The sequence below is a fragment of the Rosa chinensis genome, chromosome 5 (genome assembly GCF_002994745.2).
Source record: "Rosa chinensis cultivar Old Blush chromosome 5, RchiOBHm-V2, whole genome shotgun sequence".
Classification (NCBI taxonomy): domain Eukaryota; kingdom Viridiplantae; phylum Streptophyta; class Magnoliopsida; order Rosales; family Rosaceae; genus Rosa; species Rosa chinensis.
Window position 1 is genome coordinate 57,793,297 of NC_037092.1, and position 21,183 is coordinate 57,814,479.

The 21,183-nt window shown below is 38.6% G+C and overlaps 2 protein-coding genes across 4 annotated transcripts; one reads left to right on the forward strand and one right to left on the reverse strand.

The window, feature by feature from the left end:
• Nucleotides 1–9,982: 9,982 nt before the first annotated feature.
• Nucleotides 9,983–11,839, reverse strand: LOC112166348. The gene is made up of 4 exons (XM_024303170.2): nt 11,339–11,839; nt 10,868–10,978; nt 10,407–10,487; nt 9,983–10,276 (listed from the first exon to the last, which is right to left on the reverse strand). Exons 1-4 carry the CDS (start codon nt 11,588–11,590, stop codon nt 10,202–10,204), a joined length of 519 nt encoding a protein of 172 aa, XP_024158938.1. The 5' UTR covers nt 11,591–11,839; the 3' UTR covers nt 9,983–10,201.
• A 2,022-nt stretch (nt 11,840–13,861) lies between these two features.
• On the forward strand, nt 13,862–20,095 carry LOC112201983. 3 transcript variants are annotated; one of them, XM_040519664.1, is made up of 4 exons: nt 13,862–15,488; nt 15,528–16,984; nt 18,710–19,020; nt 19,518–20,095. In XM_040519664.1, exons 1-4 carry the CDS (start codon nt 14,118–14,120, stop codon nt 19,862–19,864), a joined length of 3,486 nt encoding a protein of 1,161 aa, XP_040375598.1. In that variant the 5' UTR covers nt 13,862–14,117; the 3' UTR covers nt 19,865–20,095. The 3 variants fall into 3 exon arrangements, with proteins under 3 accessions (XP_040375598.1, XP_024198674.1, XP_040375599.1); XM_024342906.2 differs by having other exon boundaries at nt 13,862–16,984; XM_040519665.1 differs by lacking the exons at nt 18,710–19,020; nt 19,518–20,095 and adding an exon at nt 18,110–18,638 and having other exon boundaries at nt 13,862–16,984.
• Nucleotides 20,096–21,183: the final 1,088 nt, after the last annotated feature.

Here is a 21,183-nt window from a genome sequence, read left to right on the forward strand (position 1 = left end):
AAGCAGAGCGGAACTACAGATGAAGAGATTGTATTTTCATGCTTTCAATAATTGGCAATGTGGCTAATGGTGTGGTTTGATTGTTTGTGTGTTTATGCTTTGTAATGTTGTGTGGTTTTATTTTATTGTTTGTGTGTTTATGCTTTTGTAATAGTGTGTTTTATTGTTATGAATAAAAGTCAGATTAAACAAGTTTTTATTTTTATTTTTGCCGTTAAAAGAAAGCAACAATTTTATTTCATTATTGATTATTTGAAGCGAAAAAGTACAACCAATACAACACCCCTAATTCCAAGCCTGGGCCCGAGAACAACCAACCATAATCACAGCAGCTCCAATTCGCCTCTGTCAACCCATCGCCTCTGCCACCATGATTTCAAGCGGACTACCCATCCAACACCCCATCAAAGCCGTCTAGATGATTGGCACCAGAACCCGATCAGCCTGTGAGCTCCTGAAAATTTCGTCTAATTTTTTAAGATAATTTTTTGCCAATAAGATTTTCGCAAGGTGGTTTAAGTGAAGAAATCGATTTCGGAGATTTTTTGGTGTCAAGACAACCATTTGGGCCATTTAAGTATAGTTGGGCTTGACAGACTAATGATTATTGTCGAGACAATGATTTGTCAAAGTTGGTTCAAAGAAGAAGAAGCATTGGGCATTATTGAAATTTTCATATTTCGGGCCTAGGATGGAGTGGAGAAATGACTAAAGACGTCATTGACGAAAAACAACTAATGCATGAAAACGAGTATGAAAACGCGAACAAGGATAGCTAAAAGAATTTCGGTGGTTCATTGCATGGGTGAAATCGTCAATTTATTTAATGGAATGTTCGGGAATGGAAATTGTCAATTGTTTTCTTAAAGTAAACAGGTAAAGAAATGAAGGTCAAAGTGTTAAGTATAATCACCATATCCTAGATGGTTCAAATGCCATATCATTTGAATTGTTTGGGAATGGATAATAGATTGTATCGATTAAAGGATAACTAGTTGGACTTCAAAGAAATTAAATCAAAGCTTTGGTTGTTCGGCGAATGCTATGATAATGTGAAGTTACTCATTAGTTTGAATTATTTCAAATGACTCGAGCGTGTGCACACGGAACTGGACGAAGTATTGAAAGTCGAGAATGAATCTAAATCTGGACGAGCACTCCATATCCAGGTAGGGTGAGCTGTCCATTCCTTGTTAGAGGCTTTTCGATATACGTGGAATGCTCTAGTATAATAGTATGTTGCCTACAAGTACGTTTTTGGTTGTTCATTAGTCGATGCCTCATGATACCTCTGTTTTCATAACTAATGATTGCTGATTGCGAAAACCGAGGCTAAACTTGCATGTTGAGATATTGTACCCATTGTATGTTTGTACTTGTGACCTGAAAGTGAATGGGACCTAGACACGTTGATTCATAGGGATCCCATAGTGTCGATAACCGTGAACCTCCGGAGGGGGCTGTGCTCCTATGTTCGTCAAGGAAAAAGGTAAGTACCGACGGTGAACCAATCATAGGACACTCAGGGCCAGGAAATGGACACTTTCACTACTTGTAGTCACAAACACTACAGAGTAGTTGGCCGGTTCTCGAAGAATGACGAACCAAGCCGGTCACCAATTGTTTTAGAGCCGGCAGGTAAGTATCTCGGAGTTCCAAGTTGTGTGAAGCATGCTGCATATGTTTTATAAAAGATAATAAATATTTGTGGTTGCCTCTTTTTAAAGTATTTTCGATAAACGTGTACAATATTATGTAGTAAATATTTTCAACTATATTCTTTTTCAAACCTAGCATGGTTGGGTTGGTCCTTACTGGGCATGCGAGGACGAAAGCTCACCCCTACAACAGTGTGCAGGTTTCGAGCATGTGGTCGAGGAGCGTACAGGGGAGGCACATGGCCTAGCTTAGCACATTTCTTTTTTACTTTATCAAAAGAAGGTTTTGGTCTTTTTTCAGATTTTGAAGTCACTTATTTCTTTACTTTTTATTTGTTTTCTACTCGCTTATTTACAAAATTTCGAGAGACCCGTAACCCTGGGGCGCATCTCTCATGCTTGTATTTACTTAGTGATTTGTTATTTCCAAATTGGGCTCCTATTGTAAGCCCAAATCCTTTAGTCCATTTCAAATTCTGCTTTTGAAAATGTGTGGGTTCGGTTGCTAGAATGATTTGTCCAAGAAGATGTTTTGCAAACCAATAACCTAAATCCAAAAGGCCTTGCGATTTCAGGTTGATGAGTTATCGGGATGTCATTTGTGGCATGTCGGTTTCCCATATTCCATTACGCCAAACAACCCGAAACTGGAACAAAGTCATATCCTCACACCAACTTCAATCACAAAATTGGCCGAACCACCGGTGGATTGCTCCCTCCACCGGAGTCCACCCTCCAAGATTCAAACTCAATCTCGATCTGCCCTGAGATCTAATCAACACCGCGTTCACCCATGACCTTCTTTTGCATGAACTTGCAGGCTTCTCCTCGTACCAAGAGATGTCGATTGACGCTGAACAAGAAGTCGACGTCGAGAGCTGCTAAGCACCACTCAACCAACCCCAAAGAAGATGCGCCACCGCTACTGCACGCGAAACAGTAGGTTTCACTCTCAATTAAATATAATCTTTTTTTTTTCTGTAATAAATGTATATTTTAAAATAAAAAAAGCAGATGATTATCCTCTTTTTTTTCCTCGATCCTTCATTTACTATAAACAAAACCCGATTTGGAATACCAAACCAATCAAGATTATCTATTAAGTTACTTTATTCTCTACTCTCATTCATTGCATGGTATCAAACTATCAATCGAAGAACTAGTTTTAAATTTTCATGTAACATAGAGTAAAATTTGTTTTGAGGTTGAGAAAAAAAATTCTTGGTTTGTGATTAAAGATATAATGGGAGATATTATTTAAAAAATAAATAATATTTTATTTAAATCTCTACCATTAGTTGTTATCTGATCAATGGTCTAGAATTAGAGTCTTATCTTATTTTAAAAAATAAATAATACTTTGTTTAATGTCTACCATTAGTTGTTATCTGATTAATGGTCTAGAATTAGAGTCTAATCTTAACTATAATTTAGATGGTTATTGATCCGACCTTGTAGGCTTTTTATTTTTTTTAAATAATTTTTATAATTTTTGTTTTTTAGCTTTTGTCGTAATAGATTGTTACAAACACATTCCTCAGCTGAACTTTCGACTCTAATGCCACTTGTTAGGGAATTACAATCCCTCCCATCAAGGCTCATAGAATATATTGATAGAAAAGTAAACAAACTACAAGACAAGTGATAAGAGAACACCTCGATTTAATGAGGTTAAGCACAAATCCATGTCTACCTCCTCCCGAGAGATACATGTTCTTCACTATGAGAATAATTACAGTACAAGATACAATTGAGATAAATAGCCATAGCCTAAACCGTTACCTGTAACGTCCTTTTACACCCACACTCATAGAATTTCCTAAGAACTCACCCTCTTGCCCAAGAGTTATATTCACTCTTAACATCTTTGCTCCCTTACCACTATCTTGTCGATGATTGTATCGACCATACCTTGGTTGACTACCATTGCCTCTTATATATAGGAACCTGAATTACAATCCTATTGGTCGTAGAAGAACCAAACATTCTCGTACAGGAGAAAAGAAATAAGGATTAAACTTCAACATAAACTATGTCTAATTAGGAAGACTAACCAAGTCCAACTCAGACTTACCTTTCCTAGTTAATTCTCATCAAATCCTGACACTAGGTTCAGCGAGGTGTTATTATGTCCATGACGTTATCCGATTGTCTGAGTTATCTGGTAATTCTGAGAGTATTTATTGTATATCATCAATCTTCATGCTGGAATTATAGGGTCATCCCTGTCATTGCTCTATTAGCTCCTGTTAAGAATCTTCTTTTGCTCAAGGTTGTTGCTTGTGCAATAAAAAGATTATTATTTGCTTATTACCTTATTGCCTTTGGCAACCCAAACCCAAGCTCATGTTCTTCAATAACCTGTTTTACTATTTATGCATCATTTTTGTTTCAAATTCCTGGGAATTTTTCCATTGATTTTGTTGGTTGGTAGACATTGGACTGTGTCTTCCACTAAATAAAACAAAATTTTAAAAAAATCTACGCCTATATATTTGCTCATTTATTAAAACATCATAAAATATTTAGAGGGGAGTGTTCAAGTAAATCCCTATTTGTGTGTCTGGCCCAGACTCTAGGTTACTTGACCTAGTGGTAATAGAGTTTTAATTAGAGAGAATCTCGGAGAATATCTTAGAGATATCCATTTATTGTATGATTACCTTTCCTTGTACAATTCAGATTTTATGCATTGTAATCCTCTATATAAAGAGGCCCCTATTAGCAATGAGAACACACAGCGATTTGCTCTCAATTTCTCGTTTCCCTTAAACAATTTCATAATTTATTATTTGAAGTGAAAAAGTACAACCAATACAACACCCCTAATTCCAAGCTTGGGCCCGAGACCAACCAACCATAATCACAGCAGCTTCAATTCGCGTCTGCCAACCCATCGCCTCTGCCGCCATGATTTCAAGCGGATGACCCATCCAACACCCCATCAAAGCTGTCTAGATGATCGGCAGCAGAACCCGATCAGCTTGTGAGCCCCTGAAAATTACGTCTAATTTTTTAAGGTAATTTTTCTCCAATAAGATTTTCGCAAGGTGGTTTAAGTGAAGAAATCGATTTCGGAGATTTTTTTGGTGTCAAGAAAACCATTTGGGCCATTCAAGTATAGTTGGGCTTGACAGACTAATGATTATTGTCGAGACAAAGATTTGTCAAAGTTGGTCCGAAGAAGAAGAAGCATTGGGCATTATTGAAATTTTCATATTTCGGGCCTAGGATAGAGTCGAGAAATGACTAAAGACATCATTGACGAAAAACAATTAATGAAAACGAGTCCGAAAACCCAAACAAGGATAGCTAAAAGAATTTCGGTGGTTCATTGCAAGGGTGAAACCGTCAATTTATTTAATGGAATGTTCGGGAATGGAAATTGTCAATTGTTTTCTTAAAGTAAACGGTTAAAGAAATGAAGGTCAAAGTGTTAAGTATAATCACCATATCCTAGATGGTTCAAATGCCATATCATTTGAATTGTTTGGGAATGGATAATAGATTGTATCGATTAAAGGACAACTAGTTGGACTTCAAAGAAATTAAATCAAAGTTTTGGTTGTTCGGTTAATGCTATGATAATGGGAAGTTACTCATTAGTTTGAATTTATTTCAAATGACTCGAGCGTGTGCACATAGAACTGGACGAAGTATTGAAAGTCGAGAACGAATCTAACTCTGGACGAGCACTCCATAAGTCCATATCCAGGTAGGGTGGGCTGTCCCTTCCTTGTTAGAGGCTTTTCGATATACGTGGAATGCTCTAGTATAATAGTATGTTGCCTGCAAGTACGTTTTTGGTTGTTCATTAGTCGATGCCTCATGATACCTCTATTTTCATAACTGATGATTGCTGATTGTGAAAACCGAGGCTAGACTTGCATGTTGAGATACTGTACCCATTGTATGTTTGTACTTGTGACCTGAAAGTGAATGGGACCTAGACGCATTGATTCATAGGGATTCCACGATGTCGATAGTTATGAACCTCCGGAGGGGGCTGTGCTCCTATGTTCGTCAAGGAAAAAGGTAAGTACCGACGGTGAACCAGTCATAGGACACTCAAGGCCAGGAAATGGACACTTTCACTACTTGTAGTCACAAACACTACAGAGTAGTTGTCCGGTTCTCTAAGGATGACGAACCCCGGGCCGGTCACCAATTGTTTTAGAGCCAGCAAGTAAGTATCTCGGAGCTCCTAGTTGTGTGAAGCATGCTGCATATGTTTTATGAAAGAGAATAAATGTTTGTGGTTGCCTCTTTTTAAAGTATTTTCGATAAACGTGCACAATATTATGTAGTAAATATTTTCAAATGTATTCTTTTTCAAACCTAACATGGTTGGGTTGGCCCTTACTGGGCATGCGAGGACGAAAGCTCACCCCTACAACAGTGTGCAGGTTTCGAGCATGTGTCGAGGAGCGTACATGGGAGGCACATGGCCCGGCTTAGCGCATTTCTTTTTTACTTTATCAAAAGAAGGTTTTGGTTTTTTTTTCAGATTTTGAAGTCACTTATTTCTTTACTTTTGATTTGTTTTCTACTCGCTTATTTACAAAATTTCGAGAGACCCGTAACCCTGAGGCGCGTCTCTCATACTTGTATTTACTTAATGATTTGTTATTTCCAAATTGGGCTCCTATTGTAAGCCCAAATCCTTTAGCCCATTTCAAATTCCGTTTTTGAAAATGTGTTGGTTCGGTTGCTAGAATGATTTGTCCAAGAAGATGTTTTGTAAACCAACAACCTAAATCCAAAAGGCCTTGCGATTTCGGGTTGATGAGTTATCAGGATGTCATTCGTGACATGTCGGTTTCTCATTTACTCGGGGTCGCGGTGCTATGGGACCCCTTTCTCGGGTCACCACATAGCCAAGACCGAATTCCACTACACCAAACAACCCGAAACTGGAACAAAGTTAGATCCTCACACCAACTTCAATCACAAAATTGGCCGAACCACCGGTGGATTGCTCCCTCCACCGGAGTCCACCCTCCAAGATTCAACCTCAATCTCGATCTACCCTGAGATCTAATCGACACCGCGTTCACCCACGACCTTCTTTTGCATGAACTTGCAGGCTTCTCCTCATACCAAGAGATGCCGATTGACGCTGAACAAGAAGTCGACGTCGAGTGCCGCTAAGCACCACTCAACCAACCCCAAAGAAGATGCGCCACCGCTACTGCACACGAAACCGTAGGTTTCACCCTCAATTAAATATAATCTTCTTCTTTTTTTGTAATAAATGTATATTTTAAAATAAAAAAGCAGATGATTATCCTCTTTGTTTTCCACGATCATTCATTTACTATAAACAAAACCCAATTTGGAATACCAAACCAATCAAGATTATCTATTAAGTTACTTTATTATCTACTCTCATTCATTGCATGGTATCAAACTATCAATCGAAGAACTAGTTTCAAATTTTCATGTAACATAGAGTAAAATTTGTTTTGAGGTTGAGAAAAAAAAATTCTTGGTTTGTGATTAAAGATATAATGGGAGATAATATTTAAAAAAATAAATAATACTTTATTTAATCTCTACCATTAGTTGTTATCTGATCAATGGTCTAGAATTAGAGTCTTATCTTAATTTAAAAAATAAATAATACTTTGTTTAATCTCTAGCATTAGTTGTTATCTGATTAATGGTCTAGAATTAGAGTCTAATTTTAACTATAATTTAGATGGTTATTGATCCGACCTTGTAGGTTTTTTATTATTTTTTTATTTTATTTTTTTTTATAGCTTTTGTCGTAATAGATTGTTACAAACACATTCCTCAGCTGAAATTTCGACTCTAATGCCACTTGTTAGTTGTTAGGGAATTACAATCCCTCCTATCAAGGCTTATAGAATATATTGATAGAAAAGTAAACAAACTACAAGACAAGCGATAAGAGAACACCTCGATTTAACGAGGTTAAGCACAAATCCATGTCTACCTCCTCCCGAGAAATACATGTTCTTCACTATGAGAATAATTACAGTACAAGATACAATTGAGATAAATAGCCATAGCCTAAACCGTTACCTGTAACGTCCTTTTACACCCACACTCATAGAATTTCCTAAGAACTCACCCTCTTGCCCAAGAGTTATATTCACTCTTAACATCTTTGCTCCCTTACCACTATCTTGTCGATGATTGTATCGACCATACCTTGGTTGACTACCATTGCCTCTTATATATAGGAACCCGAATTACAATCCTATTGGTCGTAGAAGAACCAAACATTCTCGTACAGGAGAAAAGAAATAAGGATTAAACTTCAACATAAACTATGTCTAATTAGGAAGACTAACCAAGTCCAACTCAGACTTACCTTTCCTAGTTAATTCTCATCAAATCCTGACACTAGGTTCAGCGAGGTGTTATTATGTCCATGACGTTATCCGATTGTCTGAGTTATCTGGTAATTCTGAGAGTATTTATTGTATATCATCAATCTTCATGCTGGAATTGTAGGGTCATCCCTGTCATTGCTCTATTAGCTCCTGTTAAGAATCTTCTTTTGCTCAAGGTTGTTGCTTGTGCAATAAAAAGATTATTATTTGCTTATTACCTTATTGCCTTTGGCAACCCAATCCCAAGCTCATGTTCTTCAATAACCTGTTTTACTATTTATGCATCATTTTTGTTTCAAATTCCTGGGAATTTTTCCATTGATTTTGTTGGTTGGTAGACATTGGACTGTGTCTTCCACTAAATAAAACAAAATTTTAAAAAAATCTACGCCTATATATTTGTTCATTTATTAAAACATCATCTTGGCTAGGGGTAGACCTGGAGAACAAATTGGCGGTTCACAAATTTTTATGGCCATCCACGCAAACGAGATCACTAATCATGAAAATTGCTTTGTCAATTAATTGATCAGAATACCCAATATTACCGTTGGAGACTTCAATGATATTATGAAAGGTCGTGTATGGTCTGAAACACGAGTACATGATTTTCAGGAGGCGTTAAATTTCTGACCTTTTCCTTTCCTTTTCCATAAAGGAAAGGAAAAAAAAAAGATTTAATAGCTCTAAGGAAAGCTTTTAAGCAACTTCAATTTAAAAGAAATTCGTAGATATGGTAGGCGTGCTAAGTGGATGGTACATCTAACCAATTATATTTATCTGTCTCTTAATTGTATTTTGAAATCACCATTGTTTTATTAAAATAAAATAGCCAAAACATTCCCCACTATGCTCCTGCATGGGAACAAATTAGTTTAGCGTACTAACCACGTGGGACGCCTGTCCTACCTAACATTTTCTCTAAATTTAAAACAACGGACAGTAGCGTGTATGGTAATAAATTTTTTTAAGCCAAGGCTATAAATTTAGAGCAAAAAACATGAGCTCCTAGAGCCTAACTTATGGATGCAACTTACTTTATAATGTAGCACTTTTAATTTTCAGTTTACCTGACACTCTACCACCGTTTTTAGTATTATAAGCCTTTTTAAAAATTTAATTTATCAAAAACTCAGTTATTTTACTTAACAACCGCTTATTCTCATCTTACATCATCTTATAAGCACAACCATATCAAACTGGCTCCTAATCTTATGCCCTTGTGCCACCCTACCTTGAGGAGAATGCACATATCATCGGCTTGTATATGTGAGCTGTTTGTTTTAAGTTTTTAGTGCTGCTCCAATATCTGTCTATTCTTTTGGTACGTAGATTCAGCAACGGAAAGTACAATACATGCAACTCCTCTCGATTCCAGCCTAAAAGACCCAGCGCATCAGCACTAATCATTTCCATAACAGAAGGAGGAGAAACTTCTTAAACATGATCAGCAGCATGACCAAGGCCACCAGCAATAGGTTTCATTCACGATTTGTATGCGACAGTCTGGAATTGCAGTCACCAACATCAGCATTTTGCAATAGTTGATTCAATTACAACACACACTTTCAGAATCACATTCAACCTCAATGTCAGCAATGCTATTGCCAAGCTATTTGTAGACCATTGAATAAATAGTGTCAAATTTTTTATTCTAAAATTTATTCCAGCTCCCAAACTAGCATGGAAACGAGTGGCCCAAGTTAAATGTGGATGTCCAATAGTACCCCCATCACGAATATCTCCATCGGACTTCTTCCTTCCATTTAATCTATAAGTACCTACTAAAAGAAGAATAAGAACTCTAGCAGGTTTAGTACTTAAAACTTTGACCATGCAGGCATTCAAAAATTAAAGCTAGTCGAAGATATATCTTCGATCTATAGTTCTATACATATACTATTATTTCTGGTGTGTCACACACATCACAAAAGTGATTTAAGATTAGTAGCTGAAGCAGATGAGGAACACTTCTCTTTTCAAGTCATGATTTCATTAGCACACAAAGTCACAAAGATACATAACCCTACCAAATTTAGGGCATAGTGGAAGAAATCTTTCTTCATGAATACATAGCCAGTGAAATATACAAACGAAAATCACAAAACAAGAAAAAATTAAGCTTCTAATTTCAGCACACATGCACAACACATTTCAATACATGTTAAAACACTGTCCAATTTAACGCAGAGTTTCAACATGTTTGTTTAGCTCCTCCAGCTTCTTCATCCTCATTTTCTCACTTTCACCCACAAGCTGAAAGAAATCATGTATGTGAAAAAGGTTAGAAAATTAAGTAAGGAACATACAATAGTTTAGAGATCACCTGAACAAGATTTGAGTATTTCAATATTATGAAGCTCTTTCCAAAAATTAAGTAATTTACCTCCATCAATCTGGAAAGTAGTTGAGCTTTCTCTCTGTTCTTCTCATTCAAAGCCTCAACTGCTTCCTTGTATTCCTTTTCCTGTGACCAATATACAAAACCATCAGACGACTCCGGAAAGTTAACAGAAACAAAATACAAAATATTAGCTTGAACCTTAATTAGAAGCTTGTTTGAGGCATTTACTGCCTATAGAAAATAATACCATGAATGAGCGATTATAATCTTGAAGCTGTGCAGAACAACTGAAGTTGAATGACTTGTATCATACAGATGCATAAACAAGACCAAGTACTTGATTTTCCAAGATAAAATCAAATGCCTTGTGATGATTAACTTTCGTTTCTTATAATCAATAACAAGAGTAACCAGTACTACATGACATTAGAGCATGATCATAAATAATAGCAACAATATATGTGTGTGTGTTTGTGTAAAGATTAATGCCAAAAAAGTTCCACCTTCCTCTGGCAGCTCTGTCCCAGCGGCTTTAAATCTTTGTTAACTATATCTATTCTCTTCCGAATATTTGCAACTTCCTTTCTCATTGGATCTGTCAGTGCTTCAAGCTCCTGAAAGATTTGGGTAGTTTTGAAGTGAAGTAACCTCTATAACTTCATTGAAAAGCTTCGGATGAACAATTTAAATGTAGAATGATATAATTTCACACAAGTTGAAATCTCTAACTTCTTATTCTTCCCAATATCAAATTGTGACATGAACATCCTCTGAATCCTAGCTAGTTAAACAAAAAAGCATTTAAATCATAGCTAGTTAACATTTTCAATAAAAATTTAGTCCTTCACTTGCTAGTTGAAACTTCCATCAACTCTTGAGTTACTTTTCCGTATTCCAAATTGCTTTAGAAGACATACTTGTAAGCTTGAAAGGGGGACAATATCATAATTTAGTGGCAATTGCAGTTTACTTACTTCGCGAATCTCAGCTAAGCGCCTACTTGCTTCTTCAGCTCGTCCCAGCTGAGCTTGAACCTTGTCTCTCACCTCCATCTTCTTCCTCTCAATCTCTTCCTCCTTGACACGAAAAATAGCCAATGCAGACCTTGACATCTCTTCTTCCTTGTCATCAACCGGACTCCCATTGTAACTAACAATGGCACCGGAGTTCTTGACACGCTGCATCTGCAATTGCTGCTGCTCCCATAACTGTTTCGGCGTTGCCATTGCTTCCTCTTCAACCTCTATTCTCTCCCTTGAAACACTCTTATTGATCCTCTCTTAGTTTCTCCTTTTCCTTTAAATGATGGTTGTCTTTCTCCTGTTGTAGGTGAGTTATAAGAAAGGCTAGCTTTAAAGGTATGAAACCCATCAACACAGCTTGCTTTACAACATTAACTGTATTACAATATGACTTTGAATGACCAAAATGCCTAGCTGCTTACTTTACATTCAAAAAGTTAATAATAGATTTTAGCTTTGTTGAATATATCAAGACTCACTCAAAACCCTCTAATCCTCTTTCCACCTTTACTTAAAAGTCTACTTGATAACACATCAAATTACATTCTTTGTAGCGAAGTTATTGCAAATGCACAGTACTGTTCTTACCTACAGGCTAAAGTTTTTTTTTTTTTTCTTCTAATTATCAATAAATATCAAAATGGATCTGTCTGTGTTGGTAAGATAGCTATTTTCTCAAGTTGGTGTATTGGCAAATTCAGGTAACTAATTCCAGCTCTCATTCCTTTATGTACAAAACTACACACATACTATATTAGTGCACCCTTCACTTCTTGGTGTACAAATGAAGAAATACATGTACTTTTTCATAATAATTCTAAAATGAGGTTCACTTCTGTTAGATATGATTTGAAAATCTGTTGACAGCTAGGTTTAAAAGAGCAGTGGTGATTAATCTGTGTCTGTCAAGAAAGGGGTGCTTGGGGTGGAAGTTTTGTATTGAGGAGTGGAAGCCTTAGGGAACAAGACAGATTAGGAGAGACTCAAAAGCAGTTACAGCTACCTTTGTCACAAATAAATTTTGTTTTTCTTCTCTCTCAATGCTTTTTGTGAGGCTCTTTATCATGTGTAGAGTCTTTTTACGTGATTGTTATTGGAGAGTATAAGCTATATATCTTCACTTAAAACGAGTTCTTCACTTAAAAATGAGTTGAGTCGAATCGACTCAACATGTAATGAGAATCTCATATGATTGTGATTGTTATTAGAGTCTGATGCAATTTGTGAAGGTAAAGAGGATTAGTCGTTTCTGTTCTTATTCAAAATTTCTAGGCATGCATATATGCATCATGCAAGGATTTGGGACCATATGTATAAGTTGCATGTGAAATTCATGTAATTCGAAGTACATGTCATGCAAGCTAAAGAAGACTTTCCAGCCTCATATATGGTCCCGTTAGTTGAATATTTTTGATGAATGTACGTAGGAATGTATACGTAAGTATATATGCTCTCTTCGAGCAAATGATTAAGCCGTTTCATCTTTTGCACCCCAGACATGTGGACAAATGATTGCCATTGTTACATCCACTTTAGGTTTGCAGTTTCAAAATGCTCTAGCCAATCTAGTAGCCATGGCCGTTGGGGTATGCCAAATTTAAGAATGATGGCATTGGCCCCCAAATACACCAAAAGGTTTCAGAAAGATTCTGCAGAACAATTTCATAGTGTGTATTTGTGTTTGGGTTCAGCTTACAAAGTAGACTGACAACGGGATACAAAGTAGATAAACCCCAAAATATTAATATTTTAGAAAACTTACCAATAAAATCATTAAATATCTTAGGTGAAGATAAAAAAGACACAGAATTTTTTTTTGTTAGCCAGTCAAATTATAAGCCACCGACACTTTTATTATTTATATAACCACTGACAATCTTTTTGAAAAGAGTGAAGTAACCACCGATAACTTTAAACGAATCAGATCACTAACACACTATTTAATCTTACGATTATTGTCTGTGTAATCTTATCTAATATTTTAGATAAGACTACGAAGATTGAAATGTTGACACGTGCCATTATCAACTTATTATATTTTATATGAAAAATGTCAATAAATACAGAAACTTTATGCACTTCATTCACACACGAGCAAAATCTTTAATCTTAGTTTGAAGATGGGCATTCTTAGTTTGAAACTTTGAACTTGATAAGCTTCCAAGTGAGATTTTTCCGATGGCTTCCAAGTGAGTTTGAGAACTCAAGAAGAGCCTAAAAGAATTTGAATCTTATTTTTCAAAATATAAAAAGTCAATCCCGCCCACGAAAATAAGGGCACGCAATCCTCCATTCCTCCCCTACTGATTGAACCACTGAACGGACGTGTCGAAAGCCCAAACCCTTTGCCCAATCACCTTCCGCCACCTCACCAGCTTCACCAAATCCACCCACACCCGATCACCCCCCCCCACACACTCCCAAATAAACTTGAAATTTTTTACTCGTTCCATTCCCTCTCACAAATTTCTCGGTGCTTCCTAATCTCCTCTCCGTATCCCAGTAACCAAGAAAACAAACCCCACCGCCGTCACGCCCCCCAAAACGCCGCCGTTTCTTCCACACCTTCTCTCTCTCTCTCTCTCTCTCTCTCTCTCCTCCAAACAAAATCAAACACACATCTTTTCTAGGGTTTTGTTTTGTGCGCCGGTTTTCAAGTTCGCTTCGGAAAACTCGGTCACTCCTCTACGACGTCGTTTCCGGCGTATATTGTGTCGTCGGGTTACTGAGAATGAAGAAGCGGAGGTATTGTGACTTTTCGGGTCGGTCTTCGACTAACGACGGTGAGACGACGGAAGGATACCGACGTTCGTACTCGGGTCGGGTTTCGGGTTCGGACCAAACCGAAAGAGAGTACTTTGAAGACGACGTCGGTTCGGATAGGCAACCGTTGAAACCGTCGCAGACACATTTGAGCGGCGGCTTGCGTCAATGCGAATCAATGTCGATGAAGTTTCAGTGGAACAATCTGCTGGCCCAGAATCCGAATCCGGCTTCCAACCCGAGAAAGGTTCCGGGTCTGAACCGACCCGACTTGGATTATAGCAACCGGAGTGGTAGTTATAGACTGGATTATGAAATGGGTTATGGCGGAAGGGTTTTGGGTGTGGACCAGAGAAAGCAGTATGGGCATTTTGATCATCGTGGGTTCACGTCGCCATTGCCGAAATCCCATCTTGGTCTCCAAGAAAACGAGGAGGACCATCGCCCAATCCCATATGCGACTCTGGAAGACGAGCCCAACTTTACTTCTGGAACTGGGTATTCATCAATGGAGGGTTTTCGCGGCGTTCGAGATGAATATGACAGAAGCAGAGCAATGGCTGGGTTGCCAATAGGTCACCCGCCTAGACAGAATGAGTTGGTGGACTATGGAGGTTCATCAATTGCTTTGAGTGAGGGTTTTCGCGGGGAGTTCATTAGAAGCAGAGAAATGGGCCATGGTGGATATTCTCTAGTTCAAACAGCGAGACACGATGAGTTGGTAGACAATGCTGGTGGTGCATCAGAAGCTTTGAATGAGGGTTTTCGTGGCAGAAGCAGAGCAATGGCTGAGGGGCCTGTTGGCAGCCATGCTGGATATTCTCAAGGACTTACACCAAGAAGTGAACTCCCATTTGCTTTGAATGAGGGTTTTCGCGGTTCGGATGAGTTTAACAAAAGCAGAGCAATGGCTGAGGGGCCTATTGGCCATGGTGGATATTCTCATGGTCAAACACCAAGAAAGAATGAGTTGGTGCACCCCAGGTGGGCTCAGCAGAGTCCGAAAGAGGAAATGGGTAGGGACTACAAGGTTCCTGGAATGAAAAGAAATGACAATGGTGACATGGATGCCTTGTTCCTTCTTGACTTGCTCTATAAAAAGATGGCTACTGTTGGAGAAGACTCAAGGCCTCCAAGTCATTTGACGCCAAGCGTTGTTGATTCTGTTGTGTACAGGGTTGGTGGTAGCAATGGCTCTGTTGGAGCAGGCACTCATGAGAATTGCCAGTTGGACCAATATCATGATTATATGGAACCAACAAATGTTTTCCCCAACCATCAATCTACAAGTGAACCATCAATCCCCTGCTATGATGAAGTTTTGGGTTCTTCTAATTCAAGAACAGAGGTGTGCCGGAACAATGGAACCCAGGGCTTCAGATTAGGAGTAGATGTTGGTCATGAAAGAGAGGTCGAGCCTTTATCATATGAAGGTAACCTAGAGAGACTGGTTCTGCCTGATGAAGATCAAGGCTTGCTCGAGGCTTATGGTGGTTGCCAACAGAGGTTGGCAGCAGCCGAAAGCCTGGCATCCATGACCCCTCTGGGAAGGTGGGCATTGAGGAAAGTTGCCATGAAGGAGCAACAATCCGGCAATCACTCAAAGTCTAAGTTCTTCCCTGATTTGAACCCCTCTTGTAATGTACAGAACTCGAGCTATGAAGTTGACATGCAGTTGACTACTACTGAGGATATGCAGCAGCAATATGCTAACGAAGATATTCAACAATATGCTGCTACCTGTGGAGAGGATCATTGGAACATGGAGCAAAATGTGATCTGTGGAGATGGTCAATGGAACATTGACCAAGGTGTGACCCGTGCAGTGGATCAAAGGAACACTGAACAAGGTTCCATTGACCAAGGTGTGACCTGTGGGGTGGATCAAAGGAACATTGCACAAGGTGTGACCTCTGGAGAGGATCAATGTAACATCCATCGAGGTGTGATCTCCGTAGGGGATCAATGGAACAATGATCAAGGTTTGACAACCTATGGAGAGCAACAATGGTGTATGGACAATGGAGGGGAGCAATGGAACAATGATCAAGGCGTCACAACCTCAGGAGAGCAACAGTGGCGTATGAACTATGGAGAGGACCAATGGAATGCTGAGCATATCAACAACCTGAATTCTGACAGTTTGTTACCAAATTCTGAACTGCCAGCATCTACGCAAGAGCATTATGGCGAACAATCCAAATCTGCTAGGATACATGTAAAGGAGCGTTTGGGACCTCCCAAATTATCAACTGGAAACATAAAAACGCGTTCGAGACCACCTATGAAATCACCTGGCAGTGTGAAGATGCGTTTGGGGCCTTCTGCAAATGATCCTAATATCAACATTTTAGGTTTCAAGCCTCGAGAACAATACAAATCTCGAATAAGAAAAACAGATGACTTCAGTGGAAGTATTCATCCTGAAGGGGATGGAATTCCAAAAGCTAAGACTGATGCTGCCGCTGGGAGCATTCATCCTCAGGGGAGTGCTCTTCCACAAGTCAAGACGGATGGTTTTATTGGAAGCATTCATCCTCAAGGGGGTGGTCATTCAATAGTTAAGACAGATGCTACTGGAAGCATTTATCCTCAAGGGAATGGTATTCCAAATGTTAAGGAAGGTGATTTTAATGGAAGCATTCGTCCTCAAGGGGGTAGTCTTTCCAAAGTTGATGTGAGAGCTGCAAAGAAAGAACCGCCTGAAGACTCTAAGGAGTTTAAGCAGCTGGTAGATGATGCCTTCATTAAGTTCATTAACATTTTGAAAGAGAACCCACCTCAAAGAAGGAAAATCATGGAAGGAAAAGGAGGAAAGTGTTGCGTGTGTGCCAGGTCTGTCATCTAAGTCGTTATATGTACTTAAGTTTAAATCTTAACTCTTAACTTACAGCAATTTAATATCTGATAGAAGTGCAACTAGGTTTGGTTTTAAGACTTTAAGTTATAGTTATCTTCCTGGAAAAGATAAATAGCTACACCTTGATTTGAGTCTGGGATCGTCCGAATATTGATCTGTTTCGGAGGTTTTGACTTGATACTCTGATAGAAGTGCATTTAGGTTTTGGTTTTAAATTATAGTTATTTTCCTGAACAAGACAAATAGCCACACTTTGATTTGGAGTCTGGGTTTTCTTGGAGGGACTTTCTGAGAATATTGGTCTGTCTTGGGGGTTTTGACTTGTTACTCTTAATTTTTGGGTGCAAGGAGGTTAGAGGTTTTGAACTCTCTGCCTTGGGAATGATAAAATTAATTAGTCTATACTAGCTTCTGGAAATCTAGAATCCACAGGCTCTCTTATTGATTCCTTATGATTGGCTTGGAGGAACTTTTATATTTTAATTGTATCAATCTAGTTTCATAATGCTCGCTCAACCTGACCAAGTATAAACTCCCATTAACAGCCTACAAGATGAAAAGATGATGTAAAAGGTTGATGGAAAGTGAACATTGTAAAAAGTAGAGAAACGGAGATTAACTCTTCCCGTCAGAAAGCGAGATTTTTAAATTTTAGCAGCCTATCACCTCTTGTAGTAACCAAATTGTTGAAAATGCATCTATGAGCAGTTAGGACTGAATTAAGGCATTTTCTTTGGCTCCCAGAATTGGTATTGAGTTCCCTCTATGTGGATCGGAAGTGAGGGAAAATATGCTGTTGAATGGTTAATGCCAAAAGTTTTGCTGTATAATTTGATGTTAGAGCATAGAGAACTCATATTCATGCATCATGATGCTTATGAGAAAAGCTTTCCTTTGTTTGATGACTCTTTTGATAGATGCTTTACTTACCAGTCTGTTAGAATTTCCTCTCCCCTTCCCTCCATTGCTGCGTCTATTGATTTTTTTTCATTCCAAGTGTCATGAAGTTGAAGCTCCTTGGACCTTGAATGTTTTTGGTAGTAGATATTGACTATGGACTATTGAGATATGATAACTGTAGGTTTACCATCCCCTTTCAGTATTCTGAAGTCCGAAATACCTTTATGGAAGAAATCCATTGGCAATCTCTCTCTCTCTCTCTCTCTTTTTTTCGCTTGATGTTTTATCTGCGGGGCATGGAAATCTCAGCATTCTTAAATCTATGGCTTCTGGCACTTTCAGATCTTGTAACCTAGTAAGTCTTCATTTGTCCAGGTTTTATGTCAGCTTAGAAAGCTACTTGTTTAAGAATGCGATATTGATAATAGCTGAACTTCATGCTAGGGATATGTTTCTAATTTGTGAACCATGATGTTGTCTTCTATTCCCCATTTACCCAGTCCTGCCACATAATACTGAAGTGATATGGTTAGGCTTCAACAGAATTTCACAGCTAAGCTATAATCACAGCTCCATCGTCCTACGCAATTCATGTAGGCTTTAATGGAAGCTGAACTTTATACTACATGAGTCCCACACTAGGGATATATTTTTCATTTTTGAGTAATGAAGATGGTCAGTTATTCCCATTTACCTCATGTCCTGCAACATAATGTTGAAATGACATAGTTGTCCTACCTAGTTGGTAGGCTTCAATGGATTGCTTTGATGATAACTCGATCTTTTTTCTGTTGTATCAGCAATTCCAAAGAGTTTGTAGAAACGGCAACCTTAGCAAGGCATGCCTTCTTGTCGCCAAAGGTTGGTTTCAAAGCAGAACACCTGGGCTTTCATAAAGCACTTTGTGTGCTCTTGGGATGGGACAGTACAGCAGTTTCAAACACTAGGTGGGTTCAGCAGAATTTGCCAGATGCAGAATCCTTGGCTCTGAAGGAGGACCTAGTTATCTGGCCTCCTGTTGTTGTCATACACAATAGTTCTGTCGCAGATAAAAATCCTGAAGATGAAAGGCTGACGGTAAATGTTGAAGTTCTAGAGGCTATTCTTACAAGTAAGTGTCATCAAGTCACTGGGGGTTTTTTCCACATATTTCAATGATTTTTCAGGATCCTATAGGAGCTAGGTGTGACATGATTTCCACCTTTTTTTTTTTTCCTTTCTTTTTTTTGTTCTCTTTTAAATTATCGTTTCTTCCACTCTTGATTTGTTCACAGCATCAAAATGATTTGCTAATATTGTTTTTATCAGTACAACCTTCAGGGAAGGGGAATGATTTTCCAAATTTTAAAGTATTGATCCTCATCTATTATTTCAATATGAATGAATCTTGATGATTGACTGTAGACTCTCTACTCAGACTGTCTATGCAGCACAGTTGCATTTTTACATTTAAAAACCAAGTTGATGCCCCCTTTAACACACTTTTGGTGATTGAACTTTCTGGTCGGCCAAATACTTTGTTTGTTTTGTATGACATGTTTTTTCTATTTGCTTGATCTGTATTTGTTCTTTTCTTGTTATGGGTAGTCTCTTGCAACTAAATTGCAGGTATAGGATTTGTTGGGAAGAAGACCATGTACTGTGGGAAACCTGCCGATGGGAGTGTCATGGTGGTGAAGTTTCAGCCTACATTTTCTGGTTTGCAAGAAGCAGAAAGGCTTCACAAGCTGTTTGCTGATAACAAACATGGGAAGGCTGAGTGGCGGTACATCAATTCTGTTGGCCTCAGCAACAGCAGCAATGGAAAGCAAGACTTAGAGGCTGATGAGGCGAATTGTCTATATGGTTATTTGGGAAATGCAGACGATTGGGACGAACTTGACTTGGGAACCAAGAAGCACTTCGGGGTGAAGAGCAAGAAACAAATCAAGGCTATTGCAAATGCTTCTCTATGAATGATCAACAACAGTAACTCATGTAACTTGATGAAAAGCCCTATTGTTACTCTATGATCAACGACAGTAACTCTATGAAAAGCCCTTTTGTTACTCTATGCAACTGTTGCACATAATCTAAGATTGAGTTGATTGAATTTTGTAGATTTCAAGAATGTGGCTCAAGGAGTTTGAGCTGAGCTAGCATTACTTGTGGTTATTTTGGTTGAGGATGTTAATTACCACTAGAGATGGTCTGCTAGCAAGTTTGAATACAAATTAAAGTTACCTGAGATCGCAAACAGATGATATTGAAGTTTGGAGGTTTTGTACTAGGCAATGCTTACATGCGCAAGCCCATACTAACATCTATACTTGACATCAACACAGAGAAGTAAAGCCAATTACATAGAGTAATTTTTCAGTGAGCCCGTAGCTCTGCGGTTCTTGTTTATGGCTTTTTCGGTTTTTTTGTTTTTTGTTTTTTAATTCGAGGATATGAGAATGGTTGGAAAATGGAAAATAGCACTCGATTCAAGAGATTTATGTATTTGACTATAAATTTCTTTTGTGATAAAAGTTTTGGGGCCGTGACCACTTGCCCAATTTTAGCTTAAAAATTGCCCACTTACTCTACCAACAGTTTTTTAACCTCATTTACCTAATATAACGGTGTTTGACAGTATTGTCCTCATTTTAATTTATAAATTACACTCATCTCTCTCTCTCTCTGCCATGGCAACTCCGGCGTCCCACCACCAACTTTAGGCCAACACATCCATCAAGTCTCCACCGCCATCAGAGACGATCTCAACCGTCATGGGTCCCACCCCAAGCCAGCCCTAAGATCGGAGCACTGAATCCGTATCCGAATTGAACCTCCGAGCGCCGCCGTCACCCAAACCACCGATCCAACGCCCATTGCCACAACTCAGCCCCAATGGGGATCCGATTTCGATCCCAGCCCGATTCGACTCTGCTCCCCTTACACAACCACGCGCCTACCACTCCTTCCAACCGAGAAAGACGAACACAACCCGACTCCAGTCTCCCGGCTTGAGATAAGCCAATCACTGACTAGTTCTCCAACCCAACCCGATCGCATCTTCCGCCTCCCAATCTAGTCACGACCTCCAAACCGCAGTCGGAAAAGCACTGACGAAAAAACCAGCCGGCCTCACACTCTGATGGGTGCCTAGAGCATTTTTTTTTTTAATATACTTTGGGGCAATAAAATGTTTATTGGGGCAATAATAAAATTATTTATTTGGATAAACCTCCGAAAGGTTTCAAAATTCAAAACATCTTCATTTTTCACTAATTATTGATCCCCAATAACA